Genomic DNA, 20,213 nt, shown 5'->3' with positions numbered 1-20,213 from the left:
ATACAAGATAAGGTTTTAAATTCCTCAAAGTCAACACAAGTTGGGGTATTTTTGGCATATGATCCATGTATCTTCCCAGGTAGTCGATCTAGGGCTATACTTGTCCCACTAGACCTTAACTTGATCTATCAGGCGATTCTTTAGCTGTCGAACCCTATGTTCCAGTATACATAATGGTTCGACCGAAATGGTTCCCTCGTCTGATACCTACAATTCCTTCCATTGAATATTATGAGATTTGTCGTCTATGTAATGTCTTAATACAGATACATGAAATACATTATGAACTTTATGCAAGTGGGGTGGCAATGCAAGGCGATAGGCGACAAGTCCAACTTTTTCCAGGACTTTGAATGGCCCAATAAATCGGGGTGACAGCTTCGTCCCTTTTCTGAATCAGATAGTGCTTTTATTTCTCTGATGCAGATGAAAATCTGATCTCCTACTTCATAATTCTTATCTGTCCTATGCGCATCAGCATAACTCTTTTGTCTATCTTATGCTTCTTTCAATCATTGCCTAATTTGTTTCACTTGTACTTCCATCTCTTGAATTAATTCTGGTCTCACTATCACTCGCTCTTCTAACCTATCCCAACTTAATGGTGTCCTGCAAGGTCTGTCGTACAATGCTTCAAATGGACGCATTCCAATTGAACTGTGGTAACTATTATTGTATGCAAATTTGACTAAGGGAAAAATATTTTTCCTAGTGAGTTTGTTGGTCCATAACATACATCTTCAACATATCTTCTAGTACTTGGTTCACCATTTCTATTTCTCCATCAGTCTCGGGATTATAAGTTGTACTTAAATTTAGTTGAATTCCTAAGATTGACTGCATACTAGTCCAAAATCTTGAAGTAAATCATGAATCTCTATTTGATATGATCTTCTTAGGTACTCCATGAAATCTGATATTTTTATTTATAAATACCCGAGCTACGTCAGCAACTTTGTAAGTATCTCTTACGGGAATGAAATGGGCACTTTTCGTTAATTTATCCACCACAACCAGAATGGCATTGTGCCTTTGTGGAGTAAGAGGTAGCCCGACAATAAAATCCATAGAAATTATCTCCCATTTGGTCATAGGAATGGCGTGAAGTTGTAGGAGACATACTGGGTGACAATGATTAGCCTTCACTTGCTGGCATTCGAGACATTTTGCAACGAATTGGACAATATCGCGTTTCATGCCTGCCCAAAAGAAGAGTTTCTTTGTATCAACATACATTTTCTTTACACCAGGATGTGCACAATACAATGCTCTGTGGGCTTCCTTAAGGATGGTGTCTCGGAGATCACCATTATCAGCGATGTACATCCTTCCATGGAATCACAAAATTCCATCATTTTCTAGTTCATATCCCTTAAACTTAGGTTCTTTTGGCTTTTTACTATCAAAGTCGAATCTCACTTTTAAATACTATCTCTCAAGAGATGTTCTAGTACTCGCTTTCTCAAATCTACCTTTCTCAAAATATCCATGGTCTTCTACTTAAAGAATCTGCTACTACATTCTCCTTTCCTTTAATGTATGAAATTCCAAAATCATATTCACTTAGGAATTCACTCTATCGTCTTTGTCTAGCATTCAAGTCTCTTTGAGTAAACAAATATTGTAGACTTTGATGGTCACTTTTGAGCATAAATCTTCTCCTTACTAGGTAATGTCTCCGTATCTTTAGAGCTAGCACTACATCGGCTAACTCTAAATCATGCGTGGTGTAGAGTTCTTCATGAGGCTTTAATTTTCTTGAGGCATATGCTTTTTTTTATAGTGTGGTTCATAAACACCCTGATCAGTGAGTGGTCGCTACGTTCACGGAAAAATCTGGGCTAATCTCCCCTTGGCCTACTGGCAAGACCTGACCCCAAGGGCTTCAGGCAGATTTGACCATGTGACCTCCAGCTGGCGAGGGACGGTTTTTGACCAACTGAGCTAACCCTTGGGGCTCCTTGAGGCATATGCTATTATGCCTCTATCCTGCATTAATATTGCACCTAATCCTTGATTGGATGCATCAGTACACACAGTAAAATCTGTCCATACAGGTACTCGCACGATTGGTGCATTGGTCAACAATCTTTTAAGTTCAAAGGATGCTCTATGACATTCTTCAGTCCATTCATACCTAATTCCTTTATGCTGGAGGGTTGTGATAGGTTTTGCAATTTTGGAGAATCCTTCTATAAATCTTCAGTAGTAGTCGGCTAAACCCATAAAGCTTCACACTTCCTGTGCATTTTTCGGTATCGACCATTCCATGATTGCCTTTACTTTCTTAGGATCCATTGAGATCCCTTCACTAGATATAATATGGCCCAAGTAATGAATCTTTTTATGAAAGAAGGAACACTTGGATAACTTTCCATATAATTGGTGTTCTCTGAGGCAAGATAATACTATCTGTAAATGTTCTTCATGTTTTTTCTCATTTTTAGAGTAGATGAGAATATTATCCAAGAAGACTTGTATGAATTGATCGAGATATTTGCAGAAAACGTTGTTCATAAGGTTCATGAATACTATTCGTGCATTGGTCAACCCAAATGGTACCACTGTGAACTCATAATTCCTGAATCGTGTTCGGAATGCAGTGTTAGAGATATCGCTTTCCTTAATCCTTAGTTGATGATAACCTGATCGTAGATCAATTTTCAAAAAGACAATAGCTTCGTTCATTTGGTCAAATAGGTCATCAATTTGAGGCATTAGATACCAATTCTTTGCTTTAGCTCGATTTAAATCTCAGTAGTCTATGCATAATTGCAAGGAACCATCCTTCTTCTTGACAAAAATTACAGGAGCACCCCAAGGTGAAATACTGGGCCGAATGTGTCTTATATCCAATAGTTCCTTCAACTAAATTTGTAATTCTTGAAGTTCTGGGGCTATCATTCTATAAGGTGTTTAAGAAATTGGTTCTGTACCAAGTTTCAATTCTATTTTGAGATCCAGCTCTCTTTCAGAAGGCAATCTTGGCAGTTCCCTTGGAAAAACATTCAGAAATTCAGCTAACACCAGATATTGTTCTAAGGACGATCCTTTCTCTTTGCTTACTTCTTGAACTGCATATGCCTGACAACCTCTCCTTCAGCAATGCTTCATTTGCATTGTTGAGATGAAGCGTAAAGATTCCTTTCTCTTGATACCTTGGATTTGGATCATGTCTCCTTCATCATTTATCCAAAAAATTCTTTTCCCATAACAATCTACCCAAGCTTGATGAGCTTCTAACCAATCCATACCTATGACGAGGTCATAAGTTCCTAGGGCTCTGACATAAACTTTAACTTAGTCGAACAGATCCCTAGATCAATTTTGCATTCCTCCACACTTATGTCTACGGATTGAAGTTCTCCTGAAGCCATATCTACCTGTCTGAAATCGTTTTGCTTGCAGGCTACCAACCCACATTTATTTTATGCATATGGCGAAATGAAACTATCAGTGGCACTAGTATCAAATAATATTTTAATTTTTATGCCATTAATAATACCTAAGCATTCCACTACAGTGGACTGATGTGTTGTCTAGTTGTTGTTGACTACTGCATGGATTCTATGATTTCCTTGGGTATTTGATGAAGGCTCTTTTCCTGTTCTATGCATTATACTTGACGAAGCTTCTGGACAATCACATTGAAAATGTGGTCCTCCACATCCCGAACAATTAACCTGGGGTGATCCCCTTGAGTCAAATTGCGAGTTTCTAAACAAGGAACTTTGTCCTCTTGTGCCACTTCCTCTCGTGTTTCTTCCTCTATTAGCAGTTCCTTGAGATTTCCATGGACTTGTGTTTGATGATTCAGCAGCTATGGTATTAATTGTCATAGGAAATCTTGCTCCAACTCTTCTAGGGGTAAATCTATTACCATAAGGAGGTGGTCTCAAGCTACTTCCCCTGAAGAAGTTTCGGGGATTCTTTCGTGGAAATCCTGGTTGTGGGGTTTTTGTCGGCGTGATATCCCTTTTTATCCCTAGATGCTCCTCTGCATAATGGCTACATTGAACTGCTTCGACTACTGATGATGGCTTCCACATCCTAACCATGGCCCCGATTCAAGGATTTAATCCATATACAAAGTGCTCAGCTTGACGTTCGTCAGTATCTAGATATGAATATATTTCACAAGCTCCATAAACCTTATCTCATATTCCTCCACTGTTTTGCTACCTTGGACTAGCGTATGAAAGGCCCTGGCTTGTTGCTTTTGAAAATATGGAGGTAAGTACTTGGCGCAGAATTCCCAAGGAACATTATCCGTTGTGAGGTGTAATTTCTTTTCCAAATTCCCCCACCAAATCAAAGCACTTAAATTTAACTGAAATACAGCAATGTTCGTCTTAGAAATAGAAGAGTTCTCTCTTGGTGCAAAACATCTATTCATTCCTTCTAACCATGCTTCAACACGTTCTCCAGCTCGCCCTTCTGAAAATTCTGGGAGTTTAATTTTTTGCAGCTCCATAGAAATGTCTTCCTTTGATTATCTATAATCTAAGTCACATGACACGAGACACAGAGGACACGTAAATACGATTATTCAATACGAAACGCAGCGACCTGGAAACAAGACACGGGGGACACGTTATATATATATATATATATATATATATATATATACCGAAATATAGTTTTTTATCCATATTAAATTGCAGGTTGCAACTGATTTAATCAAATTAAAATATAATTACTTCTCAAAGTTCATAGTTCACTTTAAAAAATAAATAGAATCAAAATTTACTATGTAGAAACTAGAATGTGATATGCTTGGTCTTGATTCTTGAATATTCAATGTTCATTGTTCATGTACAACTTACAAGCACATAAGAAAATAACTAAAGTCTAATCCTATTGATTTCCTTTGCCCCTCTTGCGAGAAAATGCCACAGCTTTCCCTTTCCCTCTAGATGCAGATGCTAGTGCTGGTGGAGTTGGCAGTGGAGTTTTCTATGCTCTAAAAGCTGAAGAACTAGAAGTAGGAGCTATAGGAGGTAGACCACGTCCTCTACTGGTGGTAGGGGTAGCCCGGCCAGGTGGTGTCACCTGAAAACATTACAATCTCCCAATCCTGAAATCCTGAAAAACTGATAAGTCTGCTGCATTTTGAATGAAATCTAAAATTCTATTTTCTCCATATGAAATCCAATGAGGCCGGAACCACTCTCAAACATCCTGAGTCATTTCATGGTAATGTTAAAAATTTAGGTAAAAGGATGAAAATGAAGATTAAGGAGAATGTCACTTTTACTTTAAGAATTTAACATTACCATGAATAGCATATCAATACTAGGGCCTAGACTTGATCATTACGTTGCTCCACTCAAAAATTATTTGTTTCTTTCAAAAAAATGCAGCTTATGCAGGCAATGTTTTCTATCAACGGAATACGCGTTTTCTAGATGCTGGACATGACGAAAACCGGCGAATACGTTTTACATTTTACAGGACACGATGAAAAACATTTTCGACACGTTTTAGGGCCGTTTTCGTGTCCGACACGTAAAATACGGGACACGGGACCTTGGAGGACGTGTCCTGTGACTTAGTCTATAATCAAAACCTTTGGGCTCTGCTGGAATTCTTTCTTCAAGTTGAGATTGCTCTTCTTTGGTATTAGCTATTGGTGGCCCTTTTAATGTTTCCAATATGGCTTCCAATGACCACATTATAACGATTAACTTAGGTGTTGAAGCGATTGGCGTTGATGATGGTTTTGGTGGTGGTGGTGGTGATGGCGATGGCAATGGCGATGGCGACGGTGGTGACGATGGTGGTGGTGTCAGTGATGGCGATTCTACTCGATCACGTCGTCATTGTTGATATGTCCTTACCATCGTAGCTTTTCCTAGATACATAATAAAATTATTAAAATCTGAGGTATGATTTAGATTTAATAAATATAATTTTCATAAATTCAAGCTCTCATACGGGTATATTTTTTTTTCTATTTTTACCTGCTAGGTAGGTCTTACTGGTACTGAGGTCAAGGAGGGTGGTATCGCTACCTCCTTGTGCTAATGCATGTTGTTCTATCCTGATGCGTAATAATACTTAATATAATGCTGGGTCTTCCTAGTTCATTGTATTATTTCATGAGAATTTATAAAACTATAGTATCCTACATGCTAAGATATCATTTAATCAACTATCTTTATACTTGCAGTATCTATAATAAGTCAAAATATATAAACAAACATTATTACAGTAATATATATATATATATATATATATATATATATATATATATATATGAAAACTTTTCTATGGTTTTTATGTTATTTTTAAAATTGGATTGTATTGAATAGGATTTGATTTTAAGTTTCATGGTAATCTCCCAACAATTTAGCATTAAATATAAATTAAAAATAATTATAGGATGGGTTTAATTGTAAGGTACTGAATTTGGAAAACTTCGGAATTTGATACTAATAATACAAGCAGTAAAATTTTAAGCGGAATTTATTAATTAAATACACAGCTACATACCTGGCTACTGAATTTGAACTAAAGTTGAAGTCAATCCTGCGTGGTTGTAGCTCCCAATCCGATCCCGTTAGCAAACCAACTGAATCCACCCTACCAATATGGGTTCAACCTCTTCAGTACCCAGAGTCAGAGGACTTTAAAATTAAGGTCCTTTGCCCACGTGCCTAAATCTCCAAGGATTGAGGCTCAATTTTTCCAAATCTTCGACTTATTTCTCGGCTTCACAGTATTCTCTCCAACTCCCACACTCCGAAGAAAATTTCTCCCTTTCAATGTTTTCCCAACTCCTTTATATGCATAAAGTCCACCGACTCTCCCTCTTCAGGAGTCGGTTTTGTACCTTCTAGCATCCTCCTCCTTTCTTTTAGAGTGGGTCACCTTCATAATTTGTATGATACGTAGGTTGACTCTTTTAATTTAGTTCTAATTAACTTTATTTCATTTAATTAAATTAATTCACTTTATTTATAATTTTAATTAAATTACCTTATTTAGAATTTAAATAATTTATTTTATTTATTTTTAATCAAATTAAATTGTAAATTAAATGAATTTACTTCATAATTCATATATTTCATATTTTCTTTTGATTAAGGAGTATCATACATATGTCAAGGGCCCCATTCAATACATTCCTTATAATTCTAGAGAGTTAGGAATTTACTTCGATAAACGATTTATTAACCTAAACTTAAACATTTTCCAATATTAGCTAGTATGTATACTAGTGCAATACATGCGGTTCATGCATATGTAGCTATCATATGGATGTCCCATATGCATGCTAATATTCTTGTTCTATTTGTAATTACATATAGTGAGACCAAGCCCCAAATGGAGACACACCCGCAATCCTGCATAATATCCAATGCATCCCCTTGCCCTCCAATAAACAAATCATTAGAATAGTCAAGTAAAAAGCTTACAAGTCATGGAATCAATGGGACACTTCATGGTGGTGCCCTTCCATAGTGGGCTTTGGCATGTACAAGTGTCTCCAAGCTAAAAAGAGGGTTAATCAAAGACCCTATTAGGTGGTTTCAACCTTTAAAAGGGATGACATGTCCATGGTACATCCCTCAAGTGGTAGGTGGCACATAATAAAGTAATGGAACGAACTGGGGATCAAGGGAATCATCCAAACCATATGTCATGGTACATGGGTAGCTATAATAAGAGAATCGTAAACTTGGGTATATGAGTGTAGGAGGAAGCAAATTGCGGTACATGAGTTACCCCGACCTTTGTTTTTCCACCTTTCTTCATATGCCTTTTGCCTTTGATTGATTTTTCTTCATAACTACTCGAGGCTCCATGGGATGAGAGCATGTTGTGTAATATATAGCAGTGGGTACCCCTTTAAGGTGGGGCAATTCATCGCCCACCAAAGGTTGGGACAATCCTGGGTTCCTTAATGATGGAAGAAACTCATCTAGGGCCCATAGGAACCAAGGTGATTGCCAGGGATAAGGGATAGAGCTCATGTTTGGATTTTGCCCACGTGCTAAATGTTATGAATATAATTCATATAAATATAATAATAATATATAATAATTAATTAACTAATGGTTAGTTGGTTACTAATGAAGAGGCATGTCTTAGAGACATGACCATTCATGAAAGGGCACCTGCCTAGGGTATATAAGCAGGCCCTCATTCTCATTTGTAATCATCTTACACCAATTCAATATACAGTTGCATGTCTTACAATGGAAATTTACGTCTTTGAAGTATTTTAAATATTTCCGCTGTGTATACGACTTTTGGTCGTTACCCTAAATTTGTATGTCTCGACCATCTTTTGCATTTTGTGGTACATTTCCTGTTGAGAATGGCCAAATTATGCTTTTTCCTTTCTTTCTAGCTACATCAACCTCTGGGGCATCATTCCAAGCCCGAACCAAGGTGTGGACAAGGATAGGGGGACGTTAACCTTATGTGGACCCAGCGGACATATGTGGACCAGGATGGGAAAAAAGATGAATGGGGCTAAAATGAGTGGAAGGGGGCGATGTATATGGTGTCGGAAAGCAGTACCACGCAACCAAAATCAAGATTTCCCATGTAGTGCCAACCCTAAAGCTAATGACCAGTAAAGGAGATCCCACCGGACTAGGGTACAAGGTTAACCACGAGATTGGGCAGTGGAGACAAGAGTACAAACCTAGCCCACTCTTTCTGCCAAATCTCCCCACCAATCCATGCCCAAAAGTGCCCATGACAAGTAAGGAAAATTACTCATCTATACCAATGAAAAGTCGTACCTTTGAGGTCAGGATGCTCACCTTCAACCATACAACCATAACAGATGGGCAAGGGACCACTTGGTTGTCTCAGGTGGTGGAGATAATGGCACATCAAGCTATCTGGTGGCTGCAAGGGGCTGTTGGCTGCCAACTGAGGACCATCTAGGAGAAAAAAATTCTCCTATATACATTAATCGCAAGTGGTGGGTAACATGCACATCAATGCATTTTAGTTGATTAGTTGGGTTAGAGTTAATTTCTAGGTGCCCCCTATACTACGAGATCAAATGGTGCTACCACTACCTCTATAGAGATTCAGGAGGATCTCTCACTACCTTCTTTTGATATCCTAACCTGAGATGCCTAGCCCTCTTCATCAGGAAGATATTCAAACACAGATCTCAGATCCTACATACCATGCCTCACTCAAGGACTATTTGGACAATCACATCAGACTTCCAGGTTGATCCGGCTGATCAGAGCAACAAGCAACGAATTGAGTTCTATTGAAAATGTAACTAGTGTTGGTCTTCATAATGCAATAAAATGTAATTATTATCATTGATATATTTATTATTATATTCATTATTATTATTTTGTTTTTGGTCAAAGCATGTTCTTCATGATTATAGTGTCAAAAAGAAATTATTTTGAGTCAAAAGAAATGTATTTGAGTCAAGTCCCATTTGGACTTTTGAAAGGAAAAAAAAGGAACTTTTATTTTTAGTCAAAGAGTCAACACAAGACCAAGTCGACCATCATTGGACAAGTCAGCCTGAGAGGCAAATATTTGACCCTCTTGGATAAGTACATATATAAGTCAACTCGATCACTTGGAATACCAATCACTCATCAATACATCACATCGATTTTTGTGACAAAAACAAGAAGAAAAGTTAGTCGAAGTCAAAGGAGAGATAAAATCCGAGTTTTCCAGCTTGTTTCTGCTCACACTTGCAAAGATTTTGTGGCATCTCTGTGAAAATTACAGGTCCGAAATTCATCCTTCATTGCAGGTTCAAAAATTTTATGTTTTGACCAAATTTCAGAGGGTTTGACTTGGTTGGAGGAGACTTGGAGGAGGGTTGACTTGGGTCTTTGTGGTCATCTTGGTCTTGCTCTTGGTCTTGGTCGTGGGTCTTGGATATCTCATTTTGATCTAATTCTATAAGAGAAGGATTTTTGGGTTTTCCCCCTTCCAGAGTTTTGCCCTGTGGCTTGGAGCCTGATTACCAGTGTCTCTTATCTCTTGTCTCTTGTGCATTATGTTCTCTATATTTTGCTAATGTGTAATTGCTTAATGACATAACTAAACAAGTAAAAAAAAAAAAAAAAAAAAACTTAAAAGAATGCATATAGTCACAAGTAATTACCATGATAAGAAATTCTATCATCCATATGAATTTGAACAAGTTCTAGAGTAGGGAGTAGTCTTTCGGATTAATCACATAGTAAGGATGGATCACAAAAGTCTTAGATCTAACAAGTTCTAGAGTATTTCAGATAGTAGAACCGTGAGACCTCGGGTCTCCCCTTAGCCCCCACTTTTGGGAGGCCAACTGGTATCCTTGAGAGCATTGCAGAGGTGTCGAACGAGACATCAGTTTACTCATACCCAGAGCGTCAGAGGGATTAGTTCTAGATGGTTCTTAAGCAGGGTGACCCCCTACGGCGGACTCCTCCCGAGCCCCAACAGAAAAACCAGATACTTATCTAGAGGGTCTTTCCTTCAGCCTTGGATGCTAGGAGTATCCCTCGTTCCTACATACCCCCTAGGATCGTGTAGATAGACACCTCGTTGGATTCATAGGACTTCGATAGCGAGCTAGTGCCACTGTTGCCCCCATTGTTGTCACTATCAAACTCTGGCATTCTTGACATCATCAACCTCCAACCTTAAACTTATTCACGTAGTCTTCTACATCACTGAGGGCTTTTGATCTAGTTACATATATGTTCTGGAGGTTGCTCTATTGTTGTACCCTTTTTTACTTCATTTTATCCTAGTTTTGGCTTTGGCATTTACTAGTTGTGTTTTCACTCCCACATTGTACTCGTACTGGATGTATCCTTCAGTTTGACCTACTATTGTGATCATCTATTGGACATTAATAAAATTATCTTATCATATCTTTATCAGCATGAATGGGGGACTACCTCCAACCTGTTTTAACACAACAATCCTCTAACCAAGTGTTCCTTCAACTTCATCTTTATAAATTAATGAATGATAACTCCCTGGAATCCTCTTAGAACAAGGCACACCCACTAGAAGAACTGATCCATACTTGTAAAAGATGTTTTGATACCATACAATACCCAAAGGTGGGGCACTCCTTTTCATATTTGTATTCTTGCAGTGTGTTGTCGCACAAAGTGTCCGGGCACCGTGACAACGCTCAAAGTAAGGGTTGTCACTCTAATCCTTACTCACTCCGTTAAGACTCTCTCCTAGACAAGTCAAGGGGGGTAGTCCCTAGGGGTAAATGAATGAAGGAAACCTGTGTAACACAGGCTCTAGGAGACTTAAGGATGAACAACTTGACGAATGTAAAACAAGTCCTGGTTAACCGAAATGGTTAGATCAAACAACTAAGACTATACAGCCACAAGATAGAAATGATTTTAGAACAGTGCCCTAATATTCAATTAACCATAAACCAAATGACAACAAGTTATCCAGAGAAATTTATAAATGTAATGGAAGTGACGATCATGAACAATTAAATGTAAAATGCTCAAAGCTTTAGCATGCAAAAGATTCTAGCAATTAAATACCATGAAGAACTATGAAATTTAAATGCTAAGCAATATACGATCCTAGAGTTAAAATGAATTTATTTAATGACCTAGATCTAGGAAATTTGTTAATTTTCCTATAGTCAATATCTAAATTTGATTTAAGCATGTTTGACCATAAAATTTTCCCCTTTTCAATTTTCAAAGTTAAAAACTCTTAGCATAAATAAAAACCCAAGCATGAAAATTTTTTAATTTCCCTAGGTAATTTGCTTTTATGTGCTAAGTTTTATGAAAAAACTTAATGTGGCAAATGTTTAATAAAAAAAAATTAATGTGACAAAAATAATTAAAATCAAAAGGATTTAATAAATTAAAATTTTAATGGGCCATAGGCCACATAAAAAAATAATTTTTAAACGTGAAAGCACAAGTTCTTTTTTTGTTTAATTCATTTGAAATTTAGAAGTCACAAAATTTTTTAAATTTTTTTAGTTTTTTAGTTTTTTAAATGTTTTTTTTTAGATTTTTAATTTAAAAAATATAAAAATAAAAATAAAAATAAAAGTTGTGAATTATAATTGAAAAATCAAAACAAAAATAAAAAGAAAATTGAGAAACCACAACCAAAACAAAAAATCGAATTTAAAATGAGTCTAACCAAAGTAACAAAGGTAACCCTAATGAAAACGCACTAACCCTAATGCATACACAAAATAAAAATAAAAACAAAGAAAACGAAATCGAATTGATTGTGTGCAGGTGTGGCGGCGGCAAAAGCTTTGAGCTTGAGCAATGGCAGCAATGCAGGTCGAGAGGAGGCATGGAGCCTACGCGGAGGAGTAGGGAGATGACCGGAGGATTCTGTGAGGGGATCGAGGGGATGGTAGGTCGAACGAGGAGGAGTCGCGGTAAAGAGGAATGCAGCAATGGATGAGGAGCATGGACAGGAGCTAAGGAGATGGGGCAGAAGAGGAAAGGGAGTCGTGGATGGGCAATGAGCAAGAAGGGACTACAATCTGGCAAATTCGTGGAGCAGTGAGGGAAGGAAAAGCTGCAGGGTAAAGGAAAACACAAGCAACAAGATGAAGAGAGGGCGAGGAGCTAGAAGTTTCGACAGCAAAGATAGGGAGTCGGAGACAGGGGTTTAGGCAAAGAAAAATCAAAATTTGCAGCAAATCAAAAACCAAAGGCAGCAAAATAAATTTTGAAATTTTCCAAAAAAAGAAAAACGCACGAAAAGCTGGTAGCTCAAACTCTTTTAAAAAAATCGAGAAATTTTTAATTAAAGTGATATTCTTCTGCTTCAGATTTGTCCTTAAAACACTTATAAAATCTCCAGATTTAAATTTAAAACCCTCAAGGTGTAAAATTTTCTGAAAAAAATGTCCTTGCAAAATGATATTGAGGCCAGATCTTACCCTCCAAGGCCTAGGTCTGGCTTTAAATAAAATTTCTCTTTCAGATCTGTACCTGCAATGACAAAAACAAAACACCCAGAAACTTGATATACAAATAAAATTGAAAAGCCCCAAAAACCCAAGTTAGAGAAATACAATAATTACAAGCTAAAGGCTTTAAGTAGCCAGATCTATCATTACGCCGCACAGAAATTAAAAAAAAAATATATATATATATATATAAAGAGGTGTTAACTCGGAACCTTCATGCATCACAAAACAAAAACCTTATGATAAGCCCGGAGCTAATTTAGTTGGGCTCTTTGGGAAATACAGAACGGGAGTTGGCTAGTCCAACTAAAAACTTTCCATAACGCCCAATGATCTAAATCAAGATTTCCCTGTAAAACTCGATCCAGCCATTAAAAATAGAGCGAGAAAATAATAATAATAATTAGACAAATAGAGATAACTGCTATTACGTTCAAAATTTAACTTATTATTCAAACCCCAGCGGCTGAGCAAAATAGTTGTACTTAAATCACTCTTCAGAAGCTATCATCAATGGCATTAGAAAAAAACATGCATGAAATAAAACATCTTACAGTATTCCCATGAAGAGTAACACCAACAGAATTTAACCCCAAAGTCTTTCTTTATTATTCAAAAAAAGATTACACCAGAACTTCTTGCTAAGCACACGACTCAAAGATCGAATGGATCGACTGACAAATGACCTCCTATTTAAAGATAAATCCTCCAACGACTAGTTCGAGTGATCATCATCAAAATAATCTCGACTGTTGATGAAGATCAAAATTTCTTTTAATCTCATCCGTCGAAATATTTAATTTTTGAGGAAATTCGAAATTTTCATTTAAATGCATTTTAATTAACTCAAAAATTAAATTTTTGAGTTAATTTCCCCAAAAATTTGACTTTGACTTAACCCCAGGGATCAAAGGTTTAAAATTTATCAAAATAATTAATTTACCTTAGTCCCTAGACCTCTTAAAATTTAATTTTTTAGGACCGACGAATTTTTCCTTTGGAGAATTTAAATTTACTTAGGACCTAGAATTAATTAAATTTCTAGCTTAGGATTTTAATTAATTTTAAGTCAGAAAATTTAATTAATTAACATATGAGGGAATAAATTATTTTTCCAACCCTCAAGACACTTTGCATCATGATTTTCATATTTTTTTACATCATAAGGGGGAAAACCCATTTGTAATAGATCTTCACAAACTACACATTTCTACGACACAAATATAATCCAACAGACCAAGCAATTTGTAACAAAATAACCTAACCAAATAGTTAGGATTATTCCCAAATTACTTTTACATAGACTCAATCTAGAACACTAGGACTCACCTAAAGATCCTAGTGACAAAATCCATTTTAACTTTGGAGTAAAACTGGAGGAAAAAACTCTACTGACCATCCGAGAATGGATCGGTGAGATAAAAAACCTCCCAGAATGGAGATCGTCACTAGAAAGATAGGTTTACCTAAGTTGTTATATACATGACACATTTCTGCTAAGATTATTTACATCATATACATGCAAAATGGGTTTACATTATAACATGATGATTAGGCTAATGATGATAGCTAGACGGCACAGACACATTGATCAAGAAATATCCCTTTTGCAAAAAAGGGAGTGTACTTCTATGGGGTTGTGACATGGAGTGGTCAACACAGTGGAATGTGCCAAGGGATCCACATAGCCTCTAAATATCTAGATTATGCCCTGAGAAATGTGAAGACACTCCAAACGCATTCTCCAATGGAAAAACATCCATCAAAAGATGTGGATAAGTGTCACAAATGATCTACTACTGCCACAGGTGCTCCAAATATGTGAACTGAACAACAAAATACACCTCCAAACATGCAAACACCCTCCAATCATGTAAAAGAAAGGTAGCGCATGCATCTCCATCACTATCTCTCCTAAACAAGATGATCCACAAAACAAATGTTCAATATAAGGCTTATGAATCGTACCAAATTCGCAAAGTTCCCATCTCCCAGTGTTGTGCTTCTAAGAAGAGTGCCTACAGAAATGTAATTCAGATGGTACCAGTCACACTCATGAAATGATCTGGTACATCAGGAACTTCATTTGGGTACAGCAACAGAAGAAAAATGTGGCAGTAGCAGCAAGTTGAAATACAATCTCAGCACAGCCAAAGAGAAATCCTTGGCAATCAGATATAGTCAGAAATTTTATTTAAAGCTCTCCAAAATGTTGGGTCACCTACATTCAACATGATTGGTTTCACTTTTGGAAAGGCACCAGTGATCCAAAGACACCTGCCTATCATTCTACACTAATCCCAATGCACACATCCTATTTCATATTCAATACATGCAAAAGTGCATAGAGTAGTAAAGATTGGAAATATAAGAAATTTCACCCCCTGGTGCAAATCAAAATTTTGTTGTGAAATTTAGTTCTGTTTACAGAAAAAAAGAGGTTAAGAAAATACACAATTAACACCATCTTTATCCATTAGATTAAACATTTACTCCGATCATTATTGACATAAATAAATATATCAGAACAATTAGAAGAAAACTTCACTGAAAACCTATTTTCTCTCCAACAATCTAGGAGAAAATACTTCACCTTTAGCATGCCAGCTTATAGAAGAATGTGGTTTTATAGCCTTAGTTTTTTCAAGACAAAGTTCACCGTCATGCCACTTCCCAAGATTTATATAAAGATATGCCAAATCTTGCCATGCCTCGAGTTCTAGAACTCTGTCATCTCCATCCTATCCAATAAGGACAAATTGTTGTTATTTTGAAATTACTGTCTTTAAATTTGCTTTCACCCTATACCTTTACAGAGTGCACAATGAGTAAAGAAGCATTTTGATCATTAAATAAATACACCTTACAAAAGCAAGAGAGCACCCCAGTTGAACTAAAGTTTAAACAAGCCGCTGAATTCATATGCAAAAAAATTATCCAAGATAAAGTAAAGGCTTAGTGCCATACCCTAAGCTTTGAGTTCCCAGCTCGCACAGGCTTCCTTTTAGCTTGAACAAGAGCAAGAAGAAGCTTATAAGTTTCAATAGCATGCATAGATTGTCCCTGAGCAATTTGCAATTTTGCTTTTAGACGCAATAACTCTCCTTGTTGCCATTTTCCTGTCTCGTCGAAGGCAGCATCAATGATAATTTCAGCATCAGAAAAATGCTGTTGTGCTGACAAAACAAGGGCCAAGAGCTTCCAACCTTTTAATGAAGCCCCTGCCATCATAGCCAAATACTTCTTTGCACAGTCCAGTGCTATGTTTAGATTACGTTGCTCAGCATTTTCCAACGCAAGACTAAACATCACCTCAGGATCTTTATTTTCTGACACTGCAGCTTCTTCCAAAGCAATAAGAGCCTCATGTTGCATCTTGGTTCTTTCAGAGTCAGAATCAACAGATCTAGCTTTCCTCCCTAGGGCAACCCCAAGCAGATGACTGGCAACACCTTTCATGTGATCAAATTTACATTCACAGGTTTCCAATACTCTATGTGAAAAATGCACACCTTCGTGAGCATATTTTGAACTTTGTCCACATAATTTTGCAGCCAATAGAGCTGCTGGGCTATGATCAGGCTTCTCGGAAAGGTCTAAAGTTTTCCTCACAAGATTCAAAGCAATATCATCCTGACCTGCAGCACTATAACAAAGAGCAAGGGTATACCATCGATCCGATCTGTTGTAGATACCAGGTATCACTTCTTCAAATTTTTCAGCTAATGTTTCAAACTGTCCTGACATTGACAAGGCAAAAGTAAGGTGATCCATGATTGTAGGATCCCAAGGAATCTTTTTGAGTGCAAAATTTTTAAGAAGGATAAACAACAAGAGTATTGCTTCTTCAATATTATTTCTAGGAATAAATGCACCCTCCACTTGAGATCCTAAACTTGGTGGACCTGCTTCAATACCACCATAAAGCAAGAATATAGCAAACTCTTTCTGTATTCGGGCTGACCGTTCAAAATCCAGTCTCCAAGGATTAATTAAAGCTCTTCTATAAGAAGCTATTGCTTCATGGAACAAGCCTGCCTGTTTCCAAAGTTCTGGAAGTAATTCCACTGCCTTGCTCACAGTCTCTTGCAATTTGCAATCATCTTCTCCAAAGGCATCAGGCATGCCACGAGGTAGTGCAGATTCAACTGTCTCTAACACAAATTTGCACTGTTGAGCAGCTTCTGTCAAATCAAACAAGCCAAAAATTGATTGCCACTCAATAAACTTCAATCTTTTTAGGGATATTTCTGAAGAATAAATTCCTTGTTAGACATTTTCAAGTAAAAATCAAACTAATCATCACTATTGTACATAAAAAATTAGACTGGTTACTTGTGTACTTCTCAAAAGACTTGACTAAAAGAAAGTATATCTATTACGAAATATTCTAAACCATTCTTTTGGAGACGCAGATTAGATCTCTGTTTGAATCTGCCAAGCACTGACTAAACATGCTCAAAGCAAAGACATGAAATATTTAAATTTGAGTTTGATAGAGACTGCAGTTTTATCATGTGATTGATGTTGTGTGTGCACTTAAGTGATTATTTGTGAGATATTATTTAAATATCTCTTTTAGTATCTTAGTCTCATGAAGTAGTTGAAAATATTTTTCAAACTATCTCTTTTCTTGTGATTTGTTGCTAGTTTTTATGATCTAGTGAGTATTTCTCTCCTAGATTTGTTGATTTGGTTGTCTATATGTAAACATATTTCAGCTTCTGTTTGGCTTAGAAAAATCAGTTGGAGATTTTTTTATTCACACTTCAGTGTAGAACTCTACTCATGAGCGGGATTTACCTCATCATGCTAGGAAATCCCACATCAAAGTTTCTCTTCAAATGATAGAAACACACGGCATACATAGAAGAGTGGAGAGTAAATGATTCTCTTTCTTGATGCCTTCCTACCACATAATCATGCATGCAATGCATTAATCATATTACATAGCTTTAATATTAGCTAATAAGAGGAATAAATGTTACCCAAAATAATCTATTTTGTCTGTTACCCACCAAAATGGGTAAAACCCCATAGGAGAAAACTTTTCCCCTGCATTTGATAGCCAGACAGCTAGCTGATATTCACTTCTTGATGATGATCTGCCATGTTCCTCCATTATCTGCATCACTCATACACCTCTCACCATCCAACATTTCCTTTCAGATGAAGGAAGGTTGCTATTCAAAAGGTACTTTGATTATTTTGTAATCAAGTGATTATACTTGTTTGTTTCAAGAATTTGATATAGATAAAGGGGAGATCTGAAAGATTGACTGATCCTAACAATAAATTCGTTCTCTCACCCTACCAGGGGGTTAATCTTTAGCCCTAGTCCATTGGGACCTCCCTTGAGGCCTTAGGGTTATAGGAGGGGCACTACTAGGAAGACCCAAATTGATATTGCGTGTTCATTTTCCCTTACACTATACTTGACACTTTTCATGTCACATTACAAACCCTTGTTATACCTATTGTCGCTCAAATTGTACACAAAATTGTAACAACGTTCAAGACAGGGGTTGTCACACTGATCCCTGCCCTCTTTGTTTAAGTTGTATCCTAAATGCAAGCTAAGGGGGGTAGTCTCTATGGATGAGATAATGAGAAACTTGTTGGGAACCGACAAGTCCAGGAGACACAACTGAATGGCCTAGCAACTTGGTTGAAATTGAGCGGAAAGCAGGATTATTAAGCACAATTTGATTAGATTCCTTGAGATTATGAATTATAGACTAGTGCCTTTAAATTTAATTACTTGCACAATATGGATTAAATTTCCAAGTTACCAGATGAACAGTTGTTGCAGGATGCAAATTCTATCATAAATGAAGTGCAGGACCTGAATCTATGTGAGATGCAAGATCTTGATAAATTTTAATTATATGCCTAATCTAGGTGAATCCTTCTGCTTAATTCTTTTGAAACTAGTCTCGAACGCAACTTGTAGAGAGAAGTCCAAGGGAAGGAGGCTAAGGCCTCATTAACGATACCTCCTGTGGAGTTCTAACCACTCAAGTGTCTCCGTTCCTACAAGGGATTGCCCACAAGAGAACTGCGAGGTCATTGTGTTAACTGCGAATGAGGATCTAGACTTCACAAATTGTGTGAAGAAGGTGGTCCTATCTTTATTACAACCAAGCTTATGCTTGGAGGTACATTCTAGAAATGCACTTATAACCTAGAATGAAAGTGCAGATATGAGTGATTGCTTGTAATATCCCCAATTTTGTGAGCATGGGAATTTTGCCCAATTTTGGTAATATTAATTAAAAGGGGCAACTAGTATTTTGGAGAAAGGTGGCAAGTATTATTTTATTGCAGATTGGCGGAAAATTATTATTTTATTAAAATGGTGGAAAAAGTAACTAAGTGGAAAATGGCCCCCACCAATAAAATAATATTAAAAAGAGTCTAGAAGGATGGAGAGAAAATATAAAAGGAGGGACTCATTTTGTGGATCATCTTTTGACTATTACACTTCATATTTCATCTTCTCTTGGAGTTGTTTAGCACAAGGGCCAGAGTGTTGTTTAGCACCAAGAATTCCAAGCGGAATTCCACCCTCATTTTGGAGAACTTCGAGTGTCTCCCTAGTGAGGCAATTTGGGGAGCTCAATTCAGAGCTTCCATTGGACATCATTGCAGGAGTTTATTCAGTAGTGCATTTTTCTTGGGCGCAGAGGTATTTTGTGGAGCACATTGTGGGAGCAAGCGTGGGTTAGAGGCTCCGAGATTTTGTAGGGAATTTTCTTATTGTTAGACCAAAGTTTGGACAATGATTTGTCGAGCTGGATTGGAGGCTATTACCTAGGTCAATTTTTCTATCTTTTGGCAAGGGCGCAGAAGCTATTGACCAAGTGTTGCACAGGGGTTTAGAGAAGTGGAGTCGGGAGAGATAAGGGTTGGAGATAGGAGGTATTTCTCAGTGGAGAATTTATCCGAAGCTGGGAAGAATTTCCCATGGTTGATTTGGGCATAATTCAGTAGTATCAAAATTGTGGGGCGTTTTCTGGCCAAATTGGGCAATTCACACTTGTTGGGGGTCACCGGGGGTTGGTGGACTCCTTTCTGGGTTTTTGTGGGTTTATTAAGAGAAGTCTCCCACTAATTTTACAAAATTTTCAAGACGATATTCGGTCCCGAAATTCTCATTCTTATAGAAAAGCGTATTGTTGATTAACTGGTAAATTTGCATCACTTTGTGGGTTCAGTTTTTGCTTGGAGTTGGGCCAAATGCTTTCTGGGTAATTTGGGTATGAGGAGTGGAGCCCGTGGC

At 37.1% G+C, this 20,213-nt stretch overlaps 1 protein-coding gene across 4 annotated transcripts in view; it reads right to left on the bottom strand.

The window, feature by feature from the left end:
- LOC149241998 (protein NPG1-like) overlaps window positions 1–20,213 on the bottom strand; it is a 230,287-nt gene that overhangs the window by 73,230 nt on the left and 136,844 nt on the right. For all 4 annotated transcript variants that reach the window (XM_089374106.1, XM_089374108.1, XM_089374107.1 and 1 more), the window contains 2 exons: window positions 15,899–17,115; window positions 15,525–15,672 (listed from right to left, as the gene is read on the bottom strand). In XM_089374106.1, coding sequence (XP_089230232.1) covers window positions 15,525–15,672; window positions 15,899–17,115 — 1,365 coding nt within the window. The remainder of the gene's footprint in view (window positions 1–15,524; window positions 15,673–15,898; window positions 17,116–20,213) is intronic.

The sequence above is a fragment of the Pinus tabuliformis genome, chromosome 8 (genome assembly GCF_031772625.1).
Source record: "Pinus tabuliformis cultivar Carrire ecotype Pingquan chromosome 8, CPIR1, whole genome shotgun sequence".
NCBI classification, from domain to species: Eukaryota; Viridiplantae; Streptophyta; class Pinopsida; order Pinales; family Pinaceae; genus Pinus; species Pinus tabuliformis.
This window is presented reverse-complemented; position numbering and strand designations above follow the sequence as displayed.